At 38.2% G+C, this 25,829-nt stretch overlaps 2 protein-coding genes across 2 annotated transcripts in view; both read right to left on the bottom strand.

Moving 5' to 3' along the window:
• Window positions 1-286: 286 nt before the first annotated feature.
• On the bottom strand, window positions 287-5,620 carry LOC110107777 (nitrate regulatory gene2 protein). Its single transcript, XM_020838154.2, has 4 exons — window positions 4,326-5,620; window positions 4,027-4,211; window positions 1,270-1,493; window positions 287-1,185 (listed from the first exon to the last, which is right to left on the bottom strand). Exons 1-4 carry the CDS (start codon window positions 5,404-5,406, stop codon window positions 387-389), a joined length of 2,289 nt encoding a protein of 762 aa, XP_020693813.1. The 5' UTR covers window positions 5,407-5,620; the 3' UTR covers window positions 287-386.
• Window positions 5,621-15,190: 9,570 nt separating this feature from the next.
• The window catches only part of LOC110107766 (leucine carboxyl methyltransferase 1 homolog), a 39,496-nt gene continuing 28,857 nt past the window's right edge, over window positions 15,191-25,829 (bottom strand). Inside the window, exons 11-13 of the mRNA XM_020838139.2 lie at window positions 24,745-24,796; window positions 24,441-24,479; window positions 15,191-15,578 (exon numbers count right to left, since the gene is read on the bottom strand). Coding sequence (XP_020693798.1) covers window positions 15,543-15,578; window positions 24,441-24,479; window positions 24,745-24,796 — 127 coding nt within the window. The 3' untranslated portion in view covers window positions 15,191-15,542. The remainder of the gene's footprint in view (window positions 15,579-24,440; window positions 24,480-24,744; window positions 24,797-25,829) is intronic.

Below are 25,829 nucleotides of genomic sequence, written 5' to 3' on the forward strand. Positions count from 1 at the left end.
GGTAGGGACAAAAAATATATATATCAAAATGATATGAAGCTGCTATCTACAGCAATCTGAATTCTCCTCACACAACAAAACATGGGGAATACAGCAAATTCCCCTTCAAATTATGGGCGAATTATTAGGTCTGGTCACCTGACAGAAAAATACATCCAGATTTCTCTCTGTCTACAGTAAAGCACAATCAAAACGTATTTACTATAGTAGCTACGCTTTGACTGTACATTTATTATAGACAGAGAGAAATCTGAATGTATCTCAACGACCGGACATAATAATTTTTCCAAATTATGACTATATAACTATACGCTTCTTTCCAGGAAGAATTTCAAAGCGAAATCATGACAATATAAGAGAAAAAAAAGTGTTCCAGGCTTCTTTTATTACTTCACTGAGCCAGCTCTTCGGCAGACTTTTTGTAGTGCCTCTGCAAACAATCCTGAGAATCCAGTCATCGCCTGAAAAACTCCAGGCAGGCCTGTCTGTATATTGTTCAGCGTCATCGACTTGGTGACCTCCACTGCCTTCGCATGTCGAACCATCTCGTCTTCTACCTTCCTCCTACACACTGCAATCTCGGCTTTCTTCTCTGCAAGTGGGTCGCGCGCATCGAGCAATTGGCCATCGGGACCATCTCCCCCTCCAGGAATCCCAACTCCGACCATTGAATATGTTTGGTAATACTTCTTTTCGATGGCTCTTAATGCAGTGGACTTCTTTTCAAGCTCTCTTGAGTATATTTCAGCCCTCTTCTTGACCTTGAACTCCTCCTCCTGCTTCGTGGAGATGACATGGACGACGTTCACAAAGCTCTTGATAGCTTCAGAAGCTACGGTGTCTGGGAGGTGATCAAGGGCCTGCTTCCACTCATCGCAGAAAGCTGTGAGCTCAATGGCGATAGGGGAAGAATGCTGCTTTTGAGGACTGTCGCTACTGACGGGAAGGAGAGTGAGCTTAACCCAGGCGTAGAGGGCATGGATGTACTCGCGGTGGAATTTGATGAGGCGGTTGAAGCTGGAGTGCCAGGAGGAAACCGCAGCCTCAAGGTCGCGAGTGGCTACACGGTGCAGATCAGAGGTGTACTGACCGGAGATGGGTCGATGAACAAGACCTCGGACTTGTTGAACTATATTGTTCTGGATCTCATGGAACTGATTCATTGATCTCCACATGTTTAAAGAACTGCAAATGCAAAAGTTTAGGGTTTAACGTTTATTTGAGATGTAAAAAGTTGGCACTTTTGATGTGAAGAAAGCGTTTGTTTACCCATAGCACATATCAACAAGTTGAGGGACAAGCTCATTATCTCGGACTCGTGTGATTGCAGAGGAAGTGGTGGAAACAGCCTGAGATGTAACGATGATCAGTGATTGGAGCTTGTTGATGGAAGCCTTAGTCTTGTCCAACTTTGCATCATCTTTTCCTCTGTATTCCTGGCTCTGCAATGATGATAACTTCTTCTCATGCTCAATCTTCACACCCTCCCTCGCCTGCATTCATATAAAGTCTTGAAGAAAAGCCGGACAATATCATGTTCTTCCCAGATCAACTGGTTAGATCCAATTAAGGATCAAGAAACATTTATTTACAGCTTATTTTGAATCTTTGATAGACAAAACTACAACAAGGATCAGTCATTTGGCAAATTAACTATGAAGAAATTTTGAGCAGTTAGAGCTTTTATTGTACTTTCTTTCACCAATTAACTTTTTAATTATTACACAACTGTAAGATAGCTGAAACTAACTTTGAATTGAACATGCTTGATTTGATTCTGGACCAAGTCTCCATCCCCTACACACATAGAAGCACCACTTTCTGCATAGTAACAATTGAGATGTAGATTTTTCACTTATACGTGACTACCTAATTGCATCTTCCAGTCAATAGATCCCCAATCCCTTCATGGAGAAAGGACGCCATATAAATACCACTAATATGATAATATGCCAGACAAATGGGTAAACCAATGCATGCACCTTAAACCATCTAGTGACAGTTTCCCGTAAGATACTACAGGATGCCCTTTTTCCCCTTCTTTTGCTCCATTCGCAAATGGATAGGTTCATTTAATGTAGTCAACGATGACTTAGCGTGATTGCTCACACCATTCCTTTTCTTCTTGTGTAGATCCAATATAGTGGAGGGGTAAAAAGTGTACTGTGCAATTACTCAATCCCAATCATGTGATGCACTTTCAATGGCTAGGATTAACTCCATTAACTTTAGAAACTAATCTATTTTAGTTATCTTACAATCAATCACACCCACCGAAAATGAAGTTAACCACTCCATTGTAGAGAATCTACACCCCCTTTTCCTTCATATCTCGTGTAATTTAATCCAATTTCACAACAGTTCTTGATATAATTTGCAGAGTTAATAATCCAACTCACCCAAATTACAATAACCCAATTAGTAGCGCCACACCGAAGTAGGAAAAATATCAATTAGGGCAAAAAGAAAAAAAAAAAAAAACTATGGCAGGCCAAGGGCAGCAGTTCACATGAATAGCCTCCATGGCCCACCACCCAATGTAAACAGGGAATCGGCTAGCCACCGTGATGTGGAATTCCAAACAAATGGAAGCACAAACGACCAAAAAAAAGCCACATGCTATCACATAACGTACAACACAACAAAAAGTCCCCAGCAGCTTAAACCATAAAAATTGCCCAAAATTTTACTCCCGTAAATAGTTTGGTGAATGTCGACTGCTCAAAACTAGCAAAGTGAACGAATTACCAAAAAAAAAGGGCAGGATTCCACAGAACAAAGCCACCATACTCACTAACGCAGTACCCTTTTATACCAGCTCAACATTTATATCGCGTAGATTTAAACAGGCATAATAGTGAAGCACAAGATCTCATTTTTATTTTTTTTAATGTAAGGTAGTGAATCAAGTTGTAGCTTTAAACAATTTCCAAACTTAAGTACATCTTGGTGGAAAAATGCGAAAAGCAAAGAGGTTCTGATGCCTTCTGAGTACGGGCACAGAAACATTGACAAGTTGTATGCCAATGTAGTACTTTACTGAATAAATCTAATAATAAGCCCTTGTCCAGGCATGACCTATCACTAACAGTAATCAGTGAAATTATTATATGAGATCATCAAATATCATTCATAGGCCAATCAAGATGCGCCACATCATCAATTAATATATACCATTACTATGTACCGCTATGTATTGAGTTACATGGTGCGTCCTCATTGACCTCCAAACGATCTGGTGATTGCAAATAATAATTTCTCCAGTAATTGCACAACTTAACTAATCAAAATATAGCAAATTAGGTACCATAGCTTCGGGAAGAAGTGTCCTCAGCCATGCGCAAATTTTCACAGACAATATCACAAAGAGAAAACCAAATACCAACTAAGATCCTCCACTCGATACTTCTCCATCAAAAACAAGTTAATCTCTAGCTAGAATTTTTCCTTCAGCAACATTACGGTCTTCAAAAAAAAAAAAAAAAAAAAAAAAAAAAAAAAAAGAAGGCATGGAATCCTACTTTTCTTTTCATAAGATAATTAGACAAACTAACATTTTAGTTTATAAGAAAAGGGGCGTTGAACCAATCTCACGTTATCCATGATTAAGCAATCACTTTCTAAGTAAGATTCTAAGCTTAGATGCTTGACCTAATCATGACAATTTTAAGAGGCCTAACTTTATACATATAAAAGAGAGAAACAATCCGCGTTGAGCCTAGATGGTCCCTAATTCTTCTTAGCAGAGGAAAGTGGTAGGTACCACAGTGTGCTGCAAAACTAAGCAATCAACAAAGCAGTGCCATTTTAATAATAATGAAGCAATCCAATGTCAATGAGAAGAAGAAACATTTTCACACTCACAATACTGAAACATTTTGATCAAATTTACTCATATATCAACTTAAATAAAAAAAGTAATATAATATATGATCGAATTATTAATAGATCAACATATCAATTTGATGATTTAAAATAAAAATTGAACCGATTAGATGTAAACATGTTTTCAAATGAAGATTTTACCTTGACCTCTTCATATAACTTTTTCTCCCAAGCAAAAAGCCGCTCCAGTGTCGAGCCATGGCTCTTCCCCACGGACGACTCCTCGAGCGTACCGGTATCGAGCTGATACCTAATCGCCAATGGCGGCTTCGACGACCAGCTCGAAGACAAAGCGCTTAGCACGCTATTTGAATGGTAAACAGTTTCTGAAAAAAAAAATCATAATAACAGAAATAATTCCCGGTACAAATGGCCAAAAATGTAGCACTAATAACGACGACAGCCACTGGACCTAACTAATGACAGTAGTACTTGCTTACTCTTGAGATGCCGGAAGCTGCGCTCAAGCTGCGCGCGTCCAATCTCGAGTAGGTCGGAGACAGGCTCGCCGGAGGCTGAAGCCTTCTTAAAGTACTCCTCGAGGGAATCGACGATCTCCGCCAGATCACGGTGGCGCACCACCAGTCTGAGATCCCCGGCGGCGGAGGAAGAACAATCGTCCCTGCCATTCCAACGGGCTGAGTAAGATTCAAACTCCGATCTCTCCCGCCGCTGCGATTTCATCGGTGCGGTGAAGGTGGATCCGCTCTCCGATGGCGCTGGCCGGACACGGGCGCTGACGTCCACAGACGACGATCCCCCGAAGTCCGATCTCGGAGCTGTGCCCTCGGATCTCGAGTACCTTTCCTCCTCGTCGCAGTCAGATTTGGTCGATGAGCTTGTGCTGCTGCCGTAGTGCCGACGGGGGAAATCGTGCACCGCCGAACTATTGTCACCATCGTCATCATCGTGCGGGAGATGGTGCCCCTCGTGATAATTGTCTTCTTCCGGCTCATCATCAGATGACTGTTCTTCTTCTTCCTCCTCTTCTTTGAGCTGATTGAAGAAATCGGAGCTGGGAGGGGAGGGAGGATAGAAATTCTCCCAGTCCCAGACGGAGGAGGCTTGAGAAGGTGTCGAGGCGTAGGTCGAGGTGAAGCGATTGGAGTGACGCTTGGAGGCTGAGGGAGTGGGGACCGCGGAGGGGGTGCAAGGGACGCTGGAGTCGGACAGGATGTGGGGGAGCTTGGAGTTGGTGATTGAGGGAGTGTAGGGGGAATGGGAAGCCGGGGGTGGGGGAATAGAAGATGCAGGGGTTGGAGGAGGGAGTGAGGAGACGGTGGAGGGAGCGGCGGAGTGGTTATGGAGTAAGACGGGAGGGGTTTGCTCAGAGACGGAGAGGGGTTCACCAGCAGCGAACCGCTTGAGAGCAGACCCGGTGAGGAGGAGGGACCGGAGGTAGTCGGCGTGTGCGGAGGCGAGATGGTGGCGGGAATAGACAGCTTCTTTCATGAGGCGGCGACGCTCCTTGCAGCGCCGGACAGTGTCTTCGTTGTCCAGCCTAGACGCCGCGCATCCCATTGCACTGCGACTCCGAAGGAAGAGCAAGAATGTAGATGGAGTGGTGGGTTAGAGTGTGAGAGGATGAGCGAGAGCAGGGCAATGCCGAGAGAGCGAACAAAGCCTCGCCAGATCGGTGATATTCTATTCCACCAAATAATTCACCCACCATTCTTTTCTATTTTTGGTTTAATATTACAGACATGCCCATCGAATTTTTTTAAATAGCAAGTTTAATTATAGTTAAACATAGTATATTAGTTTAATGTATTCCAACTCTAATAAAATGAAAATTTAGGTCTATTTAATAAAATTCAAAATTATATATATAAAAAAAAAACTCATGTATCGTGGAGGTGAAGGGTTTGCAGAGCCAAGGCTAGGGGTTGCGTTTATAATTATGGAAAGGGAGAAATTATTTCGTGCGGACATCAGACGATGAGAATCGTTCGTATTTGCTGCCTTCTTACTGCCCTTTTGGCGCGCTTTTGCAAATACTCAGCAAAATGGCAATAAATATGCAGTTATAAAGGTACTTTTGATGAGTATTTATTACACTTTTATAAAAGGGCAGCAAATATCCTGCTAATTGAATATCCGCTACGTTTTTGCTGCCTTTTTGTAAAAGCGCAGCAAATTCTCAGTAAAAATGCATTCATAATTGTATATTTGCTGTCATTTTGCTGATTATTTGCAAAAGCGCAACAAAATGATAGTAAAAGCGAATCAAATCCAGAAGGTTTTCAACGTCCAGTGTCCGTGCAAAATAATCTCTCGTGAAAGGCGAGGTCAAAATGGAGGCACTATATTTTTATAAAATGAAGAGGTTGCGAGATCAACTATATGACACGAGATTTCGAGGGCTCTCAACGAAGGTGTAAGGTCTTACAATGGTTGTTAGATAGACAAAATTCCCACTAGGTTCGAGCGAATTAGGAGTAGGTTGAGAATGAATCATACATGATATATTAAATATCTAAAGAATTATTTTGTATTTATTTTATTCCAAATCAGTGACCTGGAAAATAAAAAATTCATTCATTCCTTCTACTCTATAATAATAAAAAAAATAAACAAAATATCCTATAAATGCATTTAATACTTGAGTGTCATAAAGAATTTTAAGTGAAGTTAATCGTTAGTGTGCTACAAAGCCTTATACGATGTGATCTTTTGCTTAGTTCTTAAAAACCTTAAATTGTTAATACTCTAAAATTGTTAATAAATAATCATCATAACAAAATAATAGCATTGATACATCATCATGAAATTATCTTGATCGGGCACGAATCTCACGCAAAAATCAAATTGGAAACTTCAAAAATTAAATTTGGAAGCACCCAAACTCCGATTTCAGCGAGCTTATAGTCAAACTGAGCATCTCGGAAATACGAACCCAACGACAACAAATTCAACTCAATCCGAGCCCAAATAAGCCCAAATCAAGTGCCTGAAGTGCTGTTGGAAAGCTCGTACCACAATTTGAGTTACCAAACGGCCTCCGATTTTAACAATCTTATTGTTGAATCGAGCAGCTCGACGAGAAGAATCCAACGAGCCCAAGATCGCCGAATTCTGACATCACTAAGGCCTTCAAATATCCAACGAACAGTGCACGATCGAAGGATTCAATATCAGTCATCCATTCAACCACTCTCTATTTGCCCCTGATCTCACGCCTATTTACGAGCTATGCTACTCCAGAAAAACTATAAATAGAGCCCTCATTTTTCATAAGAGGAGACCCAAACAAGAAGAAGAGAAGAAGAAGAGAAAGAGAAGAGAAGAAGAAGAGAAGATGAGGGAGAATCAGCTCCTCCTCCTCGACCACCGCCGGAGTTCCTTCCGCCGCCTGGATAACACCAGAATTCTGCCAGATATTCAGGGGACGCCGGAACTTTGCACAACTTTGTAACTGAATTTCAATTCAGAAGAAACTCATTGTAATCTGATTGTCCTAACTTGTGGGACGAATCAACCTCTTGTACCTCAAACTACGCTAGTAGAACTTTTCAACTGGGCGTGGCCCCGTGGCTTTTCCCCTTTTTCGGGTTTTCCACGTAAAAACCCTGGTGTTCTTTTATCTCCTGTTTGTGTGTGCTAGATATTCGTACAATGCTCAGACAAAAATTTTCTAATTTCTACCGGCGTGTATATTCTAGCCCGCAACAAGCATAATATTGCATGAGAGATCTAAGCGTTGGGCTGTATAAATTTTCAAGTTTTGGCAAAGCTAAATTAATTTACCTTATTCAATGTGCTACTACTTCATTTTTTTTCTTTTTCAAGATTGTTTTTGCTTTGAAATGGAGCTTTTTCTTAGAGGTGAAGTAGCAATGCATCTCAACCAATGAAAATGAGAGTAATCCTCCGATCTTTGATGTAATTTTTGAGGGGATAACGTTATGTGACGTGCAAAATCTTTTTTGCATAAAAATATGAGTTGGAGTTGTTTGATTATATGTAAATTAATTTTTTTATAGCAAAAATAATTTTTTTTACAGTTAAAATTATTTTTTATGAACAAGTAGTACATTAATATTTTATATAAATCATTACAATTGTCTCAAGTAGAGTAATCTCTTTATAAGTTGGTCTAAGGTTATGCATATTAAAGATGAGCTCTAATTAAAATTATATTGATTTTTTTTTATTTTAATAATTGAACATTGATACGTTACAAAAAATCATCTTGATCCAGGATGAATCTCGAGGCATATCTTAGTTGGTAACTTCCAAAATTAAATTTGGGAACATCTCAACTCTAATTTCAGTAAATTTATAATCAAATTGAGCGACTTAACAAGACGATCCAACGACATCAAGATCGGTCTGATCCGAGCTCAAATGAGTCCAAATCAAGGACTGAAACACATTTGGAAGGTTCAAAGCATTAATTGAATGACAAAATGATCTCTAGATATGATATGCTTATAGTCGAATAGAGCGGCTCGACCTGAAGAATCCAACAAACCTAAGATCGATTAATTCTGACATTATTTGGGCACATAGATGCTTGACAAACACCATGGTCCCTCTGACCACCGTCCCCCTTCCCCCTTTAACTATGATCCCTTCGACCACTGTCACCCGTCAACTATAGCCCCCTTCAACCATCATCACTTACCTACTACAGTCCCTCCAACCTTTATCGCTCGCTAACTATAGTCCATATGACCTCTGTCACTCCCCAACTACTATCTATCCAACCACCATGACCCACCAACTCCAGTCCCTTCGACCACCATCGCACGCCAACTACGGTCTCTTTGACCACCATCGATTGTTGCTTATGGTCCCTTCAACCACGATCAACCGCCGACCACGATCCCTCTGACCTTCGTCCCCCGCCAACTACGGTGGTCCATGCGACCACCATAGCCTGACAACTATGATCCTATCGACCACCATCGTCCGCCAAATACGGTCCCTTCGACCATCGTCGTCCACCGAAGATGGTTCCTTCAACCATTATCGCCTGCCAACCACAATTCATTTGACCATCATCGTCCGTCGACTACGGTCCCTCTGACCTCCGTCACCCCCTGACTACGGTCCCTCCGACCACCGTCGCTCGACTATGGTCCTATCGACCGAACGAACAGACTAATACTCTCTTGAGAACAACTCTCATATTACTAGAATTTTCCGACTCCCACTATGTAATGTGCTATATATTATGTATATTTTCTACATTGAGCCAATGCCTTCCACCCATGGAAGTACCTCATTTGTAATCAATAATAAACACTAGTATAATCATTTTAACTAGGTCAAGCCCATTGATTCACATTTCAGAATTTTCCACGTAAAAATCTTAGTATCTTTTATGACTCTTGTACCCCCTCTCTCTCTTTTAGGTGCATGTGTGCTGAATATTCATTGAAAGTTTAGACATTACGTTCTTTATCTCTCTACCGCAATGAATATTCCATGACGCAACAAACCTAAAACTTGAAGTTAGATTTCACTAAAGAGGAGTAAACTTGTTTCTTAAAATTGGGGGATCAATAAATTTTCTAATAAATTTGATGGCAAATCATTAATGACATATGATTTACTAAATAATTATATTTAAATCAACTAAAGAAGACAAATTAAACGGAAATTAAGTTGAGTTTATGTGCCTCTTGATGCTTGGAATTGGATAAATATGTCTATCATTTTATTTTTTGAGAAAATCTAAGTTCCCTGAAAAAAAAAATCCACTACATAACTATTTTCTTGTATTGACTAATTATAATTCTTAAAATACTATCATTGAACGAATGGTTGTGTAATGATGTGTTGCTTATTATTTTCACCACGTTATGCATGTTGTGATTATTCTTGGTTTTTTTTAATAATATTTGACTATTATCCGAGTCATGCTATTTTTAAATTTCTTGTTTTATCTGTTGTGATTAGGCTTTGAATTTGCTATGTTATGTCAAATGTTAAATGAACCTTATTTGAATTTTCAATTAAGTTATTTCATGAATTTTTTTTTTAAATAATATCATATTAAAATTTTACTCAAATCTTGTTAAAATTAGGGGTTTCAATATTTGACACATCCTGAAAACCTTACTTAAAAATTTCAGGTCAGAGTCAACCCGTTTCGCAAACGGGTCCGATTCGAGTTGATCCGAAAACTAGAACTCAACTCATGAAAATCATGATTCTTGAGAGTCATGATCGTGCTAACATGTGTCGTCCCGTCTGTCTCGTTGAGTGACCGCGTTTGACGTGAGTGCCCCTGGCCGATGCGGCTGCGGCCCTCTTGTTCGTGTTGACATGTCTGGCCGCATGGCCGGTGTCGTTGTTGCTATCCCGTCCATGCTGGCATGCCTGGCCAGTGCCACTGAGTGCACCCAACCGCTGTCGCCTTCCCGTCCCAACCTCCAACTTGAAAGCTGCTTTAGTTAGACGAAGCCATAATATTGATTCCTGCTTAAAGTAATTTTGTATTGTTTTAATTTTAGATGCTTGCATTGTATTAAAGTTTAATCGAATATATTCCAAAGCATGTTCTGATTATCTCTCAACAGTTTATCAACTTTAATAAATGATTAACACACGCTTAACATATATTTAAAACAGGCACTCTGATTTTTGTTGTTCGAATCTTGCAGAAACAAAATCCGCAGTCTCATCGAATTCTGAGACTGAAATTTGTTCTTTTTAAGGCGCTGTTTGGGTGCCCGTAAAAAGAATTTTGTATAAAAGGAATATTTTAGAGCAGTTTGAATGAGGAAAAAATGAATGCAGAATTTTATTTTTTTATTATTTTAAAATTAAGTTAATGCTATATAAATTATTTTATAAATTTTAATATTTTGAAGAAAATAATAATGCTCAGCACTTAAAAAAGGGAATATTTTGGTTTGGGCATTTCGCTTTTGGTGAAAGTTTTTGCAGATAGAGTCAAAGTGATGGGAAAGTAAAGGGGATTTGAATGTAAGCAAACGACTTAAAAGTAGACCTGTCAATTTCGGGTCACGGGTCAGGTTCGGGTCAACCCGGAACTGACCCGGCATTAATCGGGTCAACCCTAACCCGACCCGTTTGCAAAAACGGGTCGATTTTCCGGACCCGAACCCGACCCGGTTCGGGTCAACCCGAAACCACTTGTTTCCGCCAAATCCCGCGCCTAAATTCAAAAATTTCGCGGGCGTCGCGGAGCGTCGCGGGCGGAGTCGGCGGCGGAGCGTCGATTCGCGGGCGGAGTCGGCGGAGCGTCACATCGCGGGCGGAGCGTCGCGTCGCGCCTCGAGTAGAAAGCCAACAACTTTATGCTAAAATGTAATGGAAAATCTAGGGAAATTTACATACATGCCACGTATTCTTACGCATTTATAAATTTAATATATAGCTTTTTTCATTATACTTTAGTTTTTCAATCACATCAGACCATAAATACATAAAAAAAATATCAAATTAATGATATTTTTGGTGCTATTTAAAAATTTAGAGATTATTAATGTTTAGATTTTAATTATATAAATACATAAAAATACTGTATGATTTGCATGTAAATTTTCAAAATTTCTGATCTATAAAAATTAATGAGATGAGGGTTTATATACATATCTTTCAAAACTAATATTTACATAGTTTATATCTAAACATCACTATAGTTAGGGGTGTCAATATTTGACACGACACGAAAATCCAACTTGAACCCCGACCCAGAAATTTCGGGTTTGACCCGACTCGATTTCAAAATGGGTCGGGTTCGGGTTTCAGAAATCGACCTGTTTGAAAAACGAATCAGGTTCGGGTTGACCTGATGGGTTATCGGAACAACCGCGAACCGGTTTAAAATCAACTGCCCGCACGCACCCTGCCAACGCTGGCGCCTCGCGCCCGAGGCTGCCTGCGCTCTCCCTTGCTTGCCTGTTTGCGCTCGCGCTCACCCGCGCTCGCTTGCGCGTTTCGCCGTCCCGTGTCGGGTCGGGTCAACCCGACAACACGACGGGTCGGGTCCAGATCTGCATTTTTGACCCGTTTACATACTCGGGTTGGGTTAGGGTTGACCTGTTTGAACCCGGGTCAATTCCGAATTCGACTCGTGACCTGAAATTGACACCCCTTACTATAGTTGTCATATAATAGTGCTCGGTTAATTGAGTTAGAAGATCTTGCTAAAAGCTCGCTAGATCTCACATGGCTCCTCACCTTAGAGCTTGTCTCACTGTTGGTTGCACTTGTTGATACCTTCCATTGGGCTTGTTGTTGGGCCCACCATCATCTGAATCCTCCATGATCATCTCGTTTCTTTATTGTCGTGGGTTGCGATGGTTGTAGAGAGAAGTTTTGTACGAAGATCCAACACACAGATAGATAAGAGAGAGAGATGCAAGTGTTATAACATACATCAAAATTTTTAAGTAAAAATTTCTAAAATGCGAAAAAATCATAGGGTCTGGCCTAATTGAAATGAATCTACTAGTGTTTGTTGTTGATTACAAATGATATCCTTCTCAGGAGGAATGTGTTAGCTCAATATATATCATATAGAGCATATTACATAGTTAGATTGAGGTCGAAAGGACCATAGTGCCACATTACTTGTTTGGAGTTGAAGGAATACAATGACGACAGAGCTATTCTCAAGAGAATATCGGCTTATTCGGTGGTTGGTATGATTGTAGTCGGGTGACATAGGTCGGAGAGACTGTAATTGGGGGACTAAGGTCGGAGTGACTGAAGTCAATGGACGACGATGATCGAAGGGACTGTAGTTGGCGGGTGATGGAGGTAAGATGTACCATAGTCGGTGGGCGACGATGCTCGAATGAAGGCCCTGTGATGGATGTCAAACGGAGATACGACAACGATGGTCAAAGGTCCAATAATGGGGCCTGATGGCGAGGTTTCTTCAGTGGTGGTGCCAGGGTGGAGCTCATGGATGTTTTAAGCCTCAGAGATTTCTTGAGGATCTAGCCCAGGGTTTGTCTCTAAAAGTCCAAGCTCAAAAGGTTCCCCTCATATAGAAATAGGGGTTCTATTTATATATTTTTAAGAGTGGCATGCTTCCTTAGGGGTGTTAAAATTGGGTTATTGGCCAGGTTCATGCTGAACCGATATTGATCCACTACTGTTTGACATGACTTGAACCAAACCCATGTTTGCAAATGGGTTAGAAATTTCAAGCCGTACCCGACCAGTCGAGTTTTCAGGTTGACTCAATATGATACGAAGCCACGGTGCGAGAAGCGCAAATGAGAGAAAATTGTTACCAGAAGGAGGAGAAGAAACATCATCAATTTAACGATCGAAAGTATGAAATGGAGCAGTTGGGTTTTTCCCAGAAAATCATTTCAAGGAAGCGATCAAGCTCCCTCTTGATTCTCATCTTCTTCGTTGCTTCTGATATAACAAAAGAATGTCAAAGGCGCGAAAGAAACGTCATCGAAGGAGGTTACCTTCGGAGGAAGGAACATCGTCGAAGAAGTCTTTGACTCTTCGGTGAGACCGTGTGATAATGTCAAGAAACACATGAATAAAACTATGGAAGAAACATCGTGATTGTTACTTCCGATTCCTATCCATTGAGCTGTCGCCGGTCTTGACTTCCGACCCGATAGTAAGGTCCAAAGGAATGCCATTGAAGGAGGCGAATAAGTCTTTTATCAACTCATTCAAAACTTTACCTCACACTAATTAATTGAGGTAAGGAATCGGTTTAGATTAGAGTCAACTTCGAGTTAGTGAGTTGACCCGAACCCGACCCGATTTTTCAAACGGGTCAAAATTCTGAATCCAAACTCGACCCATTTACAAAATGGATTGATCCTAACCCGAATTTTTTTGGTTAAATTCAAGTTGGATTTTTGGATCATGTCAAATATTGACAACATTATGCTCTGTAAATATGAAGAAGATTCACGATAATTTTAGAGTGCTTCATCAAACAACTTATATTGATTCTCTCGATCATAGAGCATTCATTCAACATTTAATTACCTTAATAAATGTTGGACTTATGACATCTTGAACTTGTTGGATTCATCTCAGTGAGCCTCTCAATTCAACTATAAGAATACTTTATTTGAATATCATTTGACCATCCAATTAATACTCTAAAACTGCTCAAGATGTTTTAAGCCCTTGATTTGAGCCCATTTGGGCTCAGATTAGACCGATTTTGGAGTAGTTGGATTTGTCTTATTAAGAAGTTCAATTTGACTATAAGACCGCAAAAATTGGAGCTCAAAAGACCCCGAGTTTAAGAACTTTTATTCGGTCCGAGGAACGTACACTCCTCTACGTTCGGCCATCAATATTTTAGCGCCACTTAGCATGAAGAAAAGTCGCCGACCCGCCCCGCTGTTTTTTGGGTTCTCGCACGTGCATTTTTTTAAATCCTTGACGAGCCGAATAACATCTCATCACCTTTTGGATATATTTCAAATACCTAGCAATACCGAGCAAATACCAAGTTATACCTAATTTTTTCTAACAATACCGAGCAAATACCTAGCAATACCGAGCAAATACCGAGTTGTACCGAGTTTTTTCTAGCAATACCGAGCAAATACCGAGTTGTACCGAGTTTTTTCTAGCAATACCGAGCAAATACCTAGCAATACCGAGCAAATCCCTATCAATAACTAGCAAATCCTGAGCAAATACTGAGTTGTACCGAGTTGTAAAAAACTCGGTACAACTCGGTATTTGCATGGTATTGTTCTTCAGAGAGAGGTATTTCTCATTTTTGCAAAGCAATACCTAGCAAATACCGAGCAATACCGAGAAAATCGCGAACATAGCATTTCCGGGTTCCGCTCTGGGTCAAGTCGTCGGGCCGCGCGGTTTAGAGTAAGAGCACGTGGCGACATGTTATTGGCGGCCGAATGTAGCTCTACGTCCGGTCAGAGGACGTAATAATTGTTTCGAATTTAACTTTAGAAGATGACAACTTGAATATACCTCAAGATTCCAACAAAATCAAGACGATTTTTTTGGTGACATATCAATACTAAAAAATAATCTAAAATTACTTCTAGGCATAAAACACACATGTGCGCACGTACATAAAGAAAGAACTAGACAACTATCTATTTTTAAATGATAAAAATTATTTTCCCCACAGAACGTATACCACTCGTGACTATAAATATATCTCAACTTATAAAATATGAAATTACAAAAAAAAAATAAAAAAATTACGTAACGTATACCACTCACTTTACATAGACATGTTTGTAAATAATAAAAAAGCTATTTCAACGAATCACTATTTTCTTAAAGAAAATTATCCCTGTAAATGAGGAAAAGGTCCATTTGCCACGTGATGGGTCATTGCGAATAGGAACTCTGATAAGAAACTCCTTGCGTGAAATAGTGTTTACTCAACAGATGGCAACAATCAATACAGGTCTTTTGGATAGGAAAAAAACATTTAATACAGAATGGAGACCAACTGTCTTTTCGGATAGAGAAAATACTAATATGATAAGTTGAGTAGCCCCAACGGCTCAAAGCCTCTTGAATATAACAGCAGCAAACAAGTGCAATATTTTTACCAGTAAAACAGCACAAATTAATGAACAAAATTTGAGTTCCATGAGAATTCCAAAAGAGTAGAAGCCTGAGAGTTTGATGAGCAACTTTAGGCAATTCAAAAGTTCGCTTCGCTTGTATTGTTCTTGAGAAGGCTTAATCATACGCTAAATCTTGGAGAATCCAAAATCGGTGAACAAGCCCTGCATGAAAGGGAACTGATGTTAATTGACAAGAAGAAATAGCTCAGTGCTACCTTACTTTATTTACTAAAAGATTTTCATTTGATATAAAGAGAAGGAGCAACATAGATATTGATGCTTCAAGTTCAATCCAAGAAGTCCTGCTCATGGTGATCTGGTCGAGTTGGGAGAAGCCGTAGGCATTTTTGTGGGTCAATCAATTGGGGAATCAGAGACTCAACTAACATTAAGAACTTTACATGCCAGCGTGGAGTATTCACATGTGGTACTGCCGAACATGTAAGAGCTCCCTCTAATGGAAATCCCACACATACCCGTCATGTACATCCTGCTTTTCTATGTTTTGTAGACTTGTATGTAACTATGGAGAGTCGAGATATTCTACATAATGTGAATATTCCAACAAAAAGCTTGATTTTTAGTTTAAAATGATCAATATGTATAGGGTTTAGGGGAAAGTGTTCTTTAGTTTAGTTCAAATTATTTTTTGGAGGAGTTTGAATTCATGGCAAGATTTTGACAGAAGATTAAAGACACCAAACTATATGCGACAAGACAATCAATTGAAGGAAGTTTCATAGACTTCCCAATTAACATTGGGGGAAAGCGTTCTTTACCAAGGACAAATTAAGGCAGATGGTAAGTGCAATGCGCTGAATGGCATCCAAGTTGGAAAATGAAATGTGGGTAAATCTGTTGACAGGAAGAGTTAGTAGCATAACTCTTCACTACTTTCAATAAAATATAAGGAAATGGTAAGGATTAAATGTTAGCTCCTTAAATTAGTCTATGTACAAAACTCAATAGTGAGACTCATGAGATTGCCACTTAGCCATTAATCAACCACAAATATTATTGTCAATCATTCTTAAATCTCATCTTGCTAACATCCTATAGATGTGTAGTTCATTATCTCTTACATCAAAAGATTTAACCTTTTTTATGTCTCACTCTACAAAGAAAAGCTTAGGTGCAACTTGACCATGAAAATAGCTTATCCAACTAAATAGCTCAAATCTTACGCTTTTGTTGCTAGATCTTGTTGCTAGATCGGTTATGGCCCAAAAAAATAAAAGAAAAACTTTGTGGTTTACAACTTAAGTTTCGTTTGTGATAGCTTTTTTATTGCTTTTTAAAGCAATTTTTTAATATAAAAATTTTAATTTTTTTTGTATTAAAAAATTATTTCATAAAGCAGTAAGAAAGTCATCCCAAATGAAGCCTTAATATGCATTCAAGAAATTTAGGGTGCTATTTTACAGGTACAAAGAGTTAAGGTGTTAAATATGTTGATGCTTTCAAAGGGATTGTGGCAGTGCACAAGTACCTACAATTAATATACTAGGTACTTTGATCTTCAAAAATATAAGATCAATAAAATAGCACTATGAATGAGTGTGATAGGTTGAAACCTATTTATTATCTTTCACTATAATATTGATGTCCATAAATAAACAAATACAATATACTGAGAAGAAAGAAAATAGCATGAAAATAATTCTCAACCTAGAGAATATATTATATAAGAAAAATAAAATATTTAATATTAAATAACTTCTAATCTTGTAAACCTTTATGTATATATCATGAGGATCCAACTTATAGCAAAGAATGAAGAAATAAAGCGGTCCTAGAGCCCTTCTGAAGATATTTGTTTATTGTTCTTCGTAGGAGATATTATAAGCGATGATCCTTTTTTATAGAACTTCTGATAAGTGACAAACCACTTTAATATGTTTTGTTCTCTTATGAAAAATAAAGTTGCTAACAATGTTGACTGTTACTTGATTATCATATTTTAGAACTATAAGCTAAGCAACAAGAAGCACAAATTTGTCAAAAAGATTTATGATCGGATCATTTCACATGTAGAATATAGCATAGCCCTGTACTTAGCATCAATGCTGCTACTTTATAAATAAGATTTTCTCCCAAAAAACACAAATTTCAATAGATCCAATAAAATCAACATTATAGTAAGCTTCAGGTTTTAAATAGTTGGGTATCTAATAAACTAAACCTTTATCAAAAAACTTATAAAATTATCTTAAAATTCATAAGATGACATTACAGCTTTTCTTTTTTGATTTAACATATGCTAACTTATCATACCAATAGCAAGGACATATCAGGATGGATGACATCATGACAGTAATACAGATAAGCTTATCAAACAAATAAATATGATGATGGAGAGAAATCATTCTATATCATTAGATGCCAGTAAAGTATCCATGGAAGAGTCAATAGGTTTGCACTCGAGAAGCTCAATGGCATATTTCCTTTAGGAAGTAGGAACATCACTTTTGTTTATAAAGTATTCCACATCATCAGATGTTTGTAAGATTCAATTTTTGGGATAGGCGACAACCAAAATTTTTAGTAAAAAATGTTTTTTTTTTAAGATACTATTTCATCTCCTTAATATTAAAATATCAATTTTAATAAGAAGAGTATCCTCAACATCCATAACAAGGATCAGCCAAGCTACTTTTGAGCAGAGTCCTGCATATGGTACACATACTCACATCCACCCACGTACCCAACCCATACCCAATGGGTATGTATGACCATGATCTCATGGGTAGGTACTCAACATCGGGGGATAAAACTATTTACATTGCTAATCAATCCGTGGCAGATTGCATTCAAAAAGCATGAAAATTGTATGGGTATGGGTGGGTACGACATCCCAAAAGTCACCATTGGTGGGTACGTGGGTTGATGTGGGTATGGGTAATCATGTATTGCTTTGCATAGGAACTCACAAGATTACCGGCGCTTTTATTGGAAAGCCGAAAGAGCTAGCTTGTATTAAGGACTACCAATGGCTAATTAAAAATTTCAATCAAGCAAAAACATAGATGGATGTGGAAACTTGTTGGAAATGGTTCAACGAGGTGTTTTCTCCAGAAGTGAAAAGACGTACTATTGTTGATGGACAATGCTCTTGGACATTTCGAAGCTTTCGAACGGGACTATCTGCATAGTATTTTTCCCCCCAAATTACACAAGGTGGAAACAAACTTGCGATATAGGAATAATCGCAGCTCTAAAGAAACAACACAAGTATTTATATCTCAAGGATGTCATTGCTTTTTTACAATTTGTTGAGGAGGCGAAAAATCGTAAGGAGCAGGGGTAGTGGTTATGCCGAAGAGCTGTTGGGGTTTGTTACGGAAATCTAGCACACTTGATACAACAAATTATGTGAAAACTGCTTAGGATTCTGTACGGGCAAGCTCAATAAAAAATGCCTTCGAAGATAATGACATTAGAAACATATATTGATGCATGCGATAACTATGACAATTTGGGCACCAATGTTCTTCAAGCCATGGAAAGTTTAAATATTTCTATTGATCCTATAGAACTGGACGATTTCGTTCATGTCGACGATGAGAACAACGAAGAATACGTTGTTGCCATATTGGAAGATGATGAAGAACTTTTGGAGTTAATGAAAATTGACTAAAAAAGGAGTGTGATGATGATCTGAATCCTCAATAGTTGAGTGATAGTTTAGAAAATATGCATGATTGCATTTCAGGGCTTTGAGTGATGGGGACATCAGCAGGAGATTTCGACAAATCTATCATCGGAAGAATTATAGATATACGGCTACGATTCAAAGCCTCTATTTATGAAAAACTTATGCATTTCTTTTATTTTATATTTCAATTTTTACCTTTGTACCCCTGTGAGGGATTGCTTTTATGTTGTAGCCCCGAGGGCATTTGAGTCTTTTATTTTTCTTTATTTTGGAGGGCTATATATTAAGGCCTTAGTCATTGCATTGGGTTAATGATGATTTGAATGAAATTTTAGTCTTGTTTTCTTCTAGTTGTGATCACTTGAGAGAAGAGAGAATCCTAGGTGAGAGTAAAAGCAATACCCTTAATCCGTCCGAGAGTCTGGGCTCACGGTCTACTCCACATTTTCCCAACCCCAAACCGCCGGTTAAACCTCCTTTCCACCTTCTTCATGCTTCCGAACCCGTCGGCCTCCTCTCCATCTCCACCCATACCACCGGCTCTCTTCTCCCCTCCACTATAAACCACCACCTCCTCTTCCCAGACCACCCTAGCCCAAGGCCCAACTCCCCCCCCCACCAGCCTCCTCCCCGCCGGTCCCCTAAGCCCCAGCCAATCTTCCCTAACCGACGGCCTAACAAGCCCTTCCCCAAGCCGTCGGCCTCTCCTCCACAAATTTTGAATTTCAAATTCAAAATAGCCTCTTAATTACTTTCCTAAATTAGCCTATTGTTAACTTGAAAATTTTCTTAATTGGAATTCAAATAGATTTGAATTTCAAACCTTTCCGGATTAACAAAATTATTTTTGGAAACCTTCCCCTAATTCCTCTAAATCTGAAATTAGTTTACCCCCCCCTCATATTATCCTCTCGTGATTGTTCCATCATCTACAGAAGAAGAAAACCCCTCTCCCTTACCTCCCTTAAGCATCAATGGCTGATCCCGAGCGTGACCACGGATTCTTTTACGACCATCAAGGCTCGATGGATAGTCTACAATCTCCTTTCTTTAACCATAATCTGGAAGTTGATGACACTGTCGACGAATACTTCGACCGCATTCTCTTCACCCTGACATCTTCTATTGAAGAACACCAACCTTCCAGACATTGGCGACTCATCAAACATCCACCCGAGTCTTCCCCTCCAGTTAACTTTCCGTGGATCAAGACCTTATGGGTCCTCTTTCTTTTGGTGGCATCTCTAGGAATGCTGAAGTTGTTCTTCCGCTAACCTCATTATCAAAAGTGAAAGAGAGGTAAACTCGAATGTGAACTTTCTATTTGATAAACGGTGGATTTTGTTATTCTGCATCTAGTGCTATTAAGAATTTTGTTCTTATTTTAAATTATTTTGTCAATATTTTATGTAGACTACCACAACATAACTGCAACTAAGAACTCCTAAATCCTTATCTTGGTGAAACATTGCGTTTACAATTATCAAGGATTCACAATTTGTTATTAATTCCTAAACAATTCCTATTTTCATATATGTTTCACATCATTGAGTCTCTCCATAAACAGGATCTTGGCTTAGAGGATCAACTACTTTGCCCTGAGGTGCAAGAAGAAGCCGGAGATACATTCTAGACAATCATTTGAATTATTTTAGAAAAAGAAATGGGTAGTAACCCTTAATGTCAGACATAAGATTAAAGTAAAGAGGTAAAAAAGATCTTAAGGAAATAGAAATGTACATTTAAAAACTGGCAAAATTGAATAATACTAAAGCTTATTGCGATTAAAAAAGTTTGAAGTTTTATACTAAGTAGCGAGCAATACAAAAAAATTATATATTTTGATGATTTATATAACAGTCTTAATCTTAATGAGAAAAAATAGAAAGATACATATAATATCTAAGATGAGAGATAAGAGATCTAATGATTTTAATCAAGTTAAATGCTAAAAAGTGAAGTGAAAATAATAAGAACGTCAAAGAAAGACAAAATATTTGTTGTAAGAAACTATTAAATGCGAGATTTAAATATAAAATTATTTTTAAGGAACATAATATGCAAAATATAATGGATATCATAAATTGATAAAAAAATAAAATAAAATGAGCTTGGACATGAAAAAATGCATAAAAATAAGAATTTGGACAAGATATCTATTAAAATTTAAAAAGTTATATAGGGTATCAAGTGATTTGGTTAATAGAATTTTGAATATTAAGAGAATGCCACTTGATTGAAGAAGCATTTTGATATCAATATTTAAGAACAAAAGAAATTTTTTAAATTATGCAAATCATATAGGAATCAAACTTATGAGTTATATAATGAATCTATGAGCATGTGTAATGAAAGATAGGTTTAGAAAAAGTACATCAATTTTAGAGAACTAATTTGGATATCTACTATGGATATGATTATTGTATTAAGATAATTAATAGAGAAGCATAAATAACAAAAAATATCTTCACTGAATTTTTATTAATCTTAAGAATGCCTGTGAACTGCATTGGTGTAAATGCCACAATGAAAAACCTAACACTAGCTGTGATTGTGATGATTTGACATCATTTCACGACTATCTAATTTATCAGCTTCACTCTTTTCATCTTAGGGGCAACTTAAAATGCATATGGTGACATGACAACTCTAAAACCAAAATGCATGTTAAGCAGATATCAGTGCACCAACATCTTCGCTCAAAGGATTAGCAGATAAAGGATCTCACTTCATATGATTCAAACTAATTAAAAGTTGAATTTTATCCTTTTACACAAAAGGACAAAGAAGAGGAAAGAGAATTAAGAATTCAACTATTCTACATCATGTTGACAGCTGAAGAAGGCATGTATGTAGGTAATATCATTGACAATGATTTCAAATAGAATTAAAAGTGATCACCCAATAGAGGTGAAAAAATAGAAAAGATCTTGATGTAGGACTAAATGTGTTTGTTGATTTAAGTAGGAAATTACATGCTTATTATAGAGAAATCACAATTATCTAACCTCTAATAATTTTAAATGAAAGATTGAAAATAATAACGAGATGAATAGACTAGGCAATCAGTTACACGATAATCGTTAGGATCACAAAATAATCAATTCAAATAAAGCTTTGCAACACATGGAAGTTTTCACAGGAAATCCCAAAACTAACATTTAGACTAGTCACAAAGAAAATTTCTCACTCAACTCTTTGATAATTGGTGAGAACGGAGAAAGTTAACATAACCTTTATGACGCCACAATGAAGGCAAAACTTAGAAAAGAAAAGACTTGGAGGAAAGTTCACATTTGTCAGGATTCGGAAACAAGTCGCCACTAAACGGGAGGGCATTGTTGGTCACTAGCGGTGACGAGGGAGAAGAGGATCCTATCTACGTAGTCTTCAACAGATTGGTCATTCTCAAAGTCGATGTCGAAGAATGGTGACTGGAGGATGTTAATGAACCCTTGATCGTCGAATATGAAGCCGTGAACTTGTTCAGGATTGGCCATTCACGAGTAATGATGCCGAAAGAGGTCTTGTTTCATCTTCCTTAGCTGAAGTACCAAGCCTAGGAGAAGAGGCGTAGGGAAGGATGGAGAAACTTGGGTGGTCGGCCAAGGCTATGAGATGGGTTGAATTTGATATTAGATTTTGTGGGTTGACTAGGGAGGGAAAATAAATTAAAAATTGAAATTTAATTTCAGATTTAATTGGGAAGTGGATTGGGGATCTTGAGATTTGAATTTTCAATCCAAAGAAGAAAAAGGACGTAGGGGGGGAGGCCCTTTGATGAGGGGTTGATTAGGGCTCCAAAGTGGGAAAGAGAGATAATGTAGGAGAGAGAAAGAGGGAGGGGCCGGCATCTTGCTTAGGGAGAGGGGGACTTTAAGTGGAGGAGTTAAGGCTTGCTCTATTTAGAATCTTGAAATAGGAAAGATTGTTTTAAATCAAATCCCATTTAAAATTCAAATAGATTGGAGTTAAGGGACTTGCCTAAATAGGGTTTATCATTTAGGAAATAAATCCAAATTCAAATTCAATTGAATATGAATTTAAATAGTTTCCAAAGATACAAGGAGTTAATTTAGGAAGGGTTTTGAATACAAGATTTGAAATTTTGGAGCCAAGGGTGGAAGTGGGTGGCGGCTAGGATTTGGGGCAAGGGAGGCCAATGACTATGGGAGGGAAGTAGCTTGGGGTGAGTTGGGTGTGGGGGTTGGAGGGCTGGACTTAGGGCTATTGGTTTGGGGGAGAGGAGGTGGTAGCCGGCAGTTTAGGTGAAGAGGAGGTGGTGTCCGACGGTTTGGACGAGAAGGACAGGGTGGTCGGCAGTTGGAAGGGGAGAGAGGAGTGAACCGTGAGCCCAGACTCTTCCTGCAGCTGACGGGTAGTACTTTGCCATCACCTAGGGACTTCACTCTCAAGCTCTCCCAAAACATAAATGTAGAAATTTCTTTTCATTATATTCATCATTACCCTCTCCAAAGAGGAGGGGCTATAAATAGTTAAATACAATAGTAAAATAAAAGACAAAAGTGGTTCCTGGGGTCACATAAACCTACCCCCTCAAGTGCGGGTACAAACGGAGAAGATACAATACTAAATCAAATACAAATAATATCTCAAAAATAGAGTGGTGTAATCATGACCATAGATCTCCGACCTCTCATCTGGTAAACTCTCCACTGTCGGATGTCCTCATCAGATCTTCTAGCATTAATTTAGTACATTTTGCATGCCACGTTAAGCTTAAAGCATGTACTTAATTTGTATTCATTCTCAAATTGTCCTACTACATGATTGTCTATTAGTTTTACAAAAGAAATCACCACTGAGTAGCAATATGCAGAAGACTTTCAATGATCAAAATATTAAAGTAGCTAAAGTAGCCACGGCCCTCCTAGGTCAGTTGGTTGAGTGTTTTGGGCTTATCCAATAGGTATTGGGTTCAATGATAGACATAGATATATACGTATGTGATTTATAATTTCTAAATACCCAACTTCCAATTTCTGAAGAAAATCTCACCCTTAATAAGAGGTACTACTAATCCATAGCTCTTAAATGGTGAAAAACCAAAGAACTTTTAGGGTCTCAAAAAGAGTGCACATGAGAAGATTAGAAGTTTTATTTTTTTTAAAGTTTGTTAGCCATGGAATTGCAAATTGAGGCAAACAATTAACATTGCAAAAAAAATCTCCCTCCGACAGGCATCTGAACTGTCAACCTAATGCATGGAACACAATATGCAAGCACAAATGGGTGGAACAATGGTAGAAAGAATATTACAGAAAGTTAAGAATGAAAACATCATGTACACAACATAATCTATAATTATCAATTGGTGACATACAATTTCTAAAAGATTGATTACTTACATAGGCATCATTGATTGCATAGGCAACACAGTAGTGTTCCTGAATAGAGAAAAAAAAAGTCAGAAGAAGCCTAACATTAGTTAATATGTAAGAGCTAGCATTATTAGCCAGCTAATTATACCATCCTAGGTATTTTCTATCAGTGCATGTAGTTAAAATTGGCGCAATTATGACAGGCCAAAAACACTACAGCATCAAAAATCCTGAAGTCCTTTCAATATGAATGACTACAAAAGACACCATAATCTGTAGCAAGTGAGTAGATTAGTGGATTCAAAGGCTTTCCCTCAGTTTCAGGACTTACCTGCATCATATACCATTCTTCAAACTCATCAAACAACTCAAGCCGCTCAATCCTGCACCAAAAAGCAGCATTTAAGGAGTTTTTTGGGGGAAGCATTTTAAGGAGTTGAACTAAAAGGAGCCTTGCGATATCTGACAGTGCTTGCTATTGTCTAAAGTTTCAAGAAACACAGCGAGAACATCACGTTGAAAATGTAAAATTATACAGGAATCCATAAAAGTAAGGGAATCAAGAAAATTCAATGAAACAGAAGAAGTTTAAGGATAAGCAGAAAATTAAGTGGAAGAACTTCACTATAAAGAAAAAAAAGATGAGTTTATAGGCACATTTGGGGCAAATTTTTCATAGCTTTTGCTCTCCAGCCTTTGGGATGACTGCAATTGTTTATAAAAGTAGCTGTAGAATTGCCATGATAAAAGCAAAATTTTTGAAAGCTGATAGGTACAATAATATTTTTTTTTTCATTTTGAAAAAATTGAACAGAAACTTCTTACAATCAGTACATTCTAATAGATGGGGATGCAAAAATCCAATTGTCATCACATAAATTTCCAAAAATCAGTAAGAAGTAGCAGCCAAAAAAGAAATATGGTAGTGATCTGAAAAGCAAAGTAATGAAAAAACTTCTCTAAATGGAATCTAGTTAACCGTTGGAAATAACCAACCACAGAAACACAAATCAGCATATAACCCATATCCACAAGCATGGTAAGTTTACAGTGGGCCAAATGGATTTGGCTCACAAAATAGCAGGCGAGTGGTCAAGGGCATGGGAAGAAAGAGAGATGTGGGATAATAGATTATCAAAGGATGAAACAACAAAAAAGTAGCATTTACAAGTACGTATAGAAGGATAAGGTAAAAAAAACAAGAGTATGAGAAAGTTTGAGTAAGCAGCTTGAACTTACTGGGAAGGGTTTACAAAGGGAAGATTCACTTTTAGCAATACTTTAAGCTAGTAAGGAGAGGTAGACTGGATAAGTGATGAAAGGAGAAGTATGATTGAGGAAGATGGATGCAGCATGAAGATTGAAGGAGATTAGCAGGAGAGGAAAATGCTACATAAGAGGGCAAGGGGCCATGAG

Source organism: Dendrobium catenatum, unplaced genomic scaffold (genome assembly GCF_001605985.2).
Source record: "Dendrobium catenatum unplaced genomic scaffold, ASM160598v2 fragScaff_scaffold_390, whole genome shotgun sequence".
Taxonomy (NCBI): Eukaryota; Viridiplantae; Streptophyta; class Magnoliopsida; order Asparagales; family Orchidaceae; genus Dendrobium; species Dendrobium catenatum.

Bases quoted from the DNA above. Each gene is read 5' to 3' on its own strand.
- LOC110107777 (XM_020838154.2), bottom strand. From the start codon at position 5,406: ATGGGATGCGCGGCGTCTAGGCTGGACAACGAAGACACTGTCCGGCGC. The intron at 4,212-4,325 runs GTAAGCAAGTAC...TTTTTTTTTCAG, and splicing joins CAGCTTCCGGCATCTCAAGA to AAACTGTTTACCATTCAAAT. The intron at 1,186-1,269 runs GTAAACAAACGC...TTGCATTTGCAG, and splicing joins CTTGTTGATATGTGCTATGG to TTCTTTAAACATGTGGAGAT.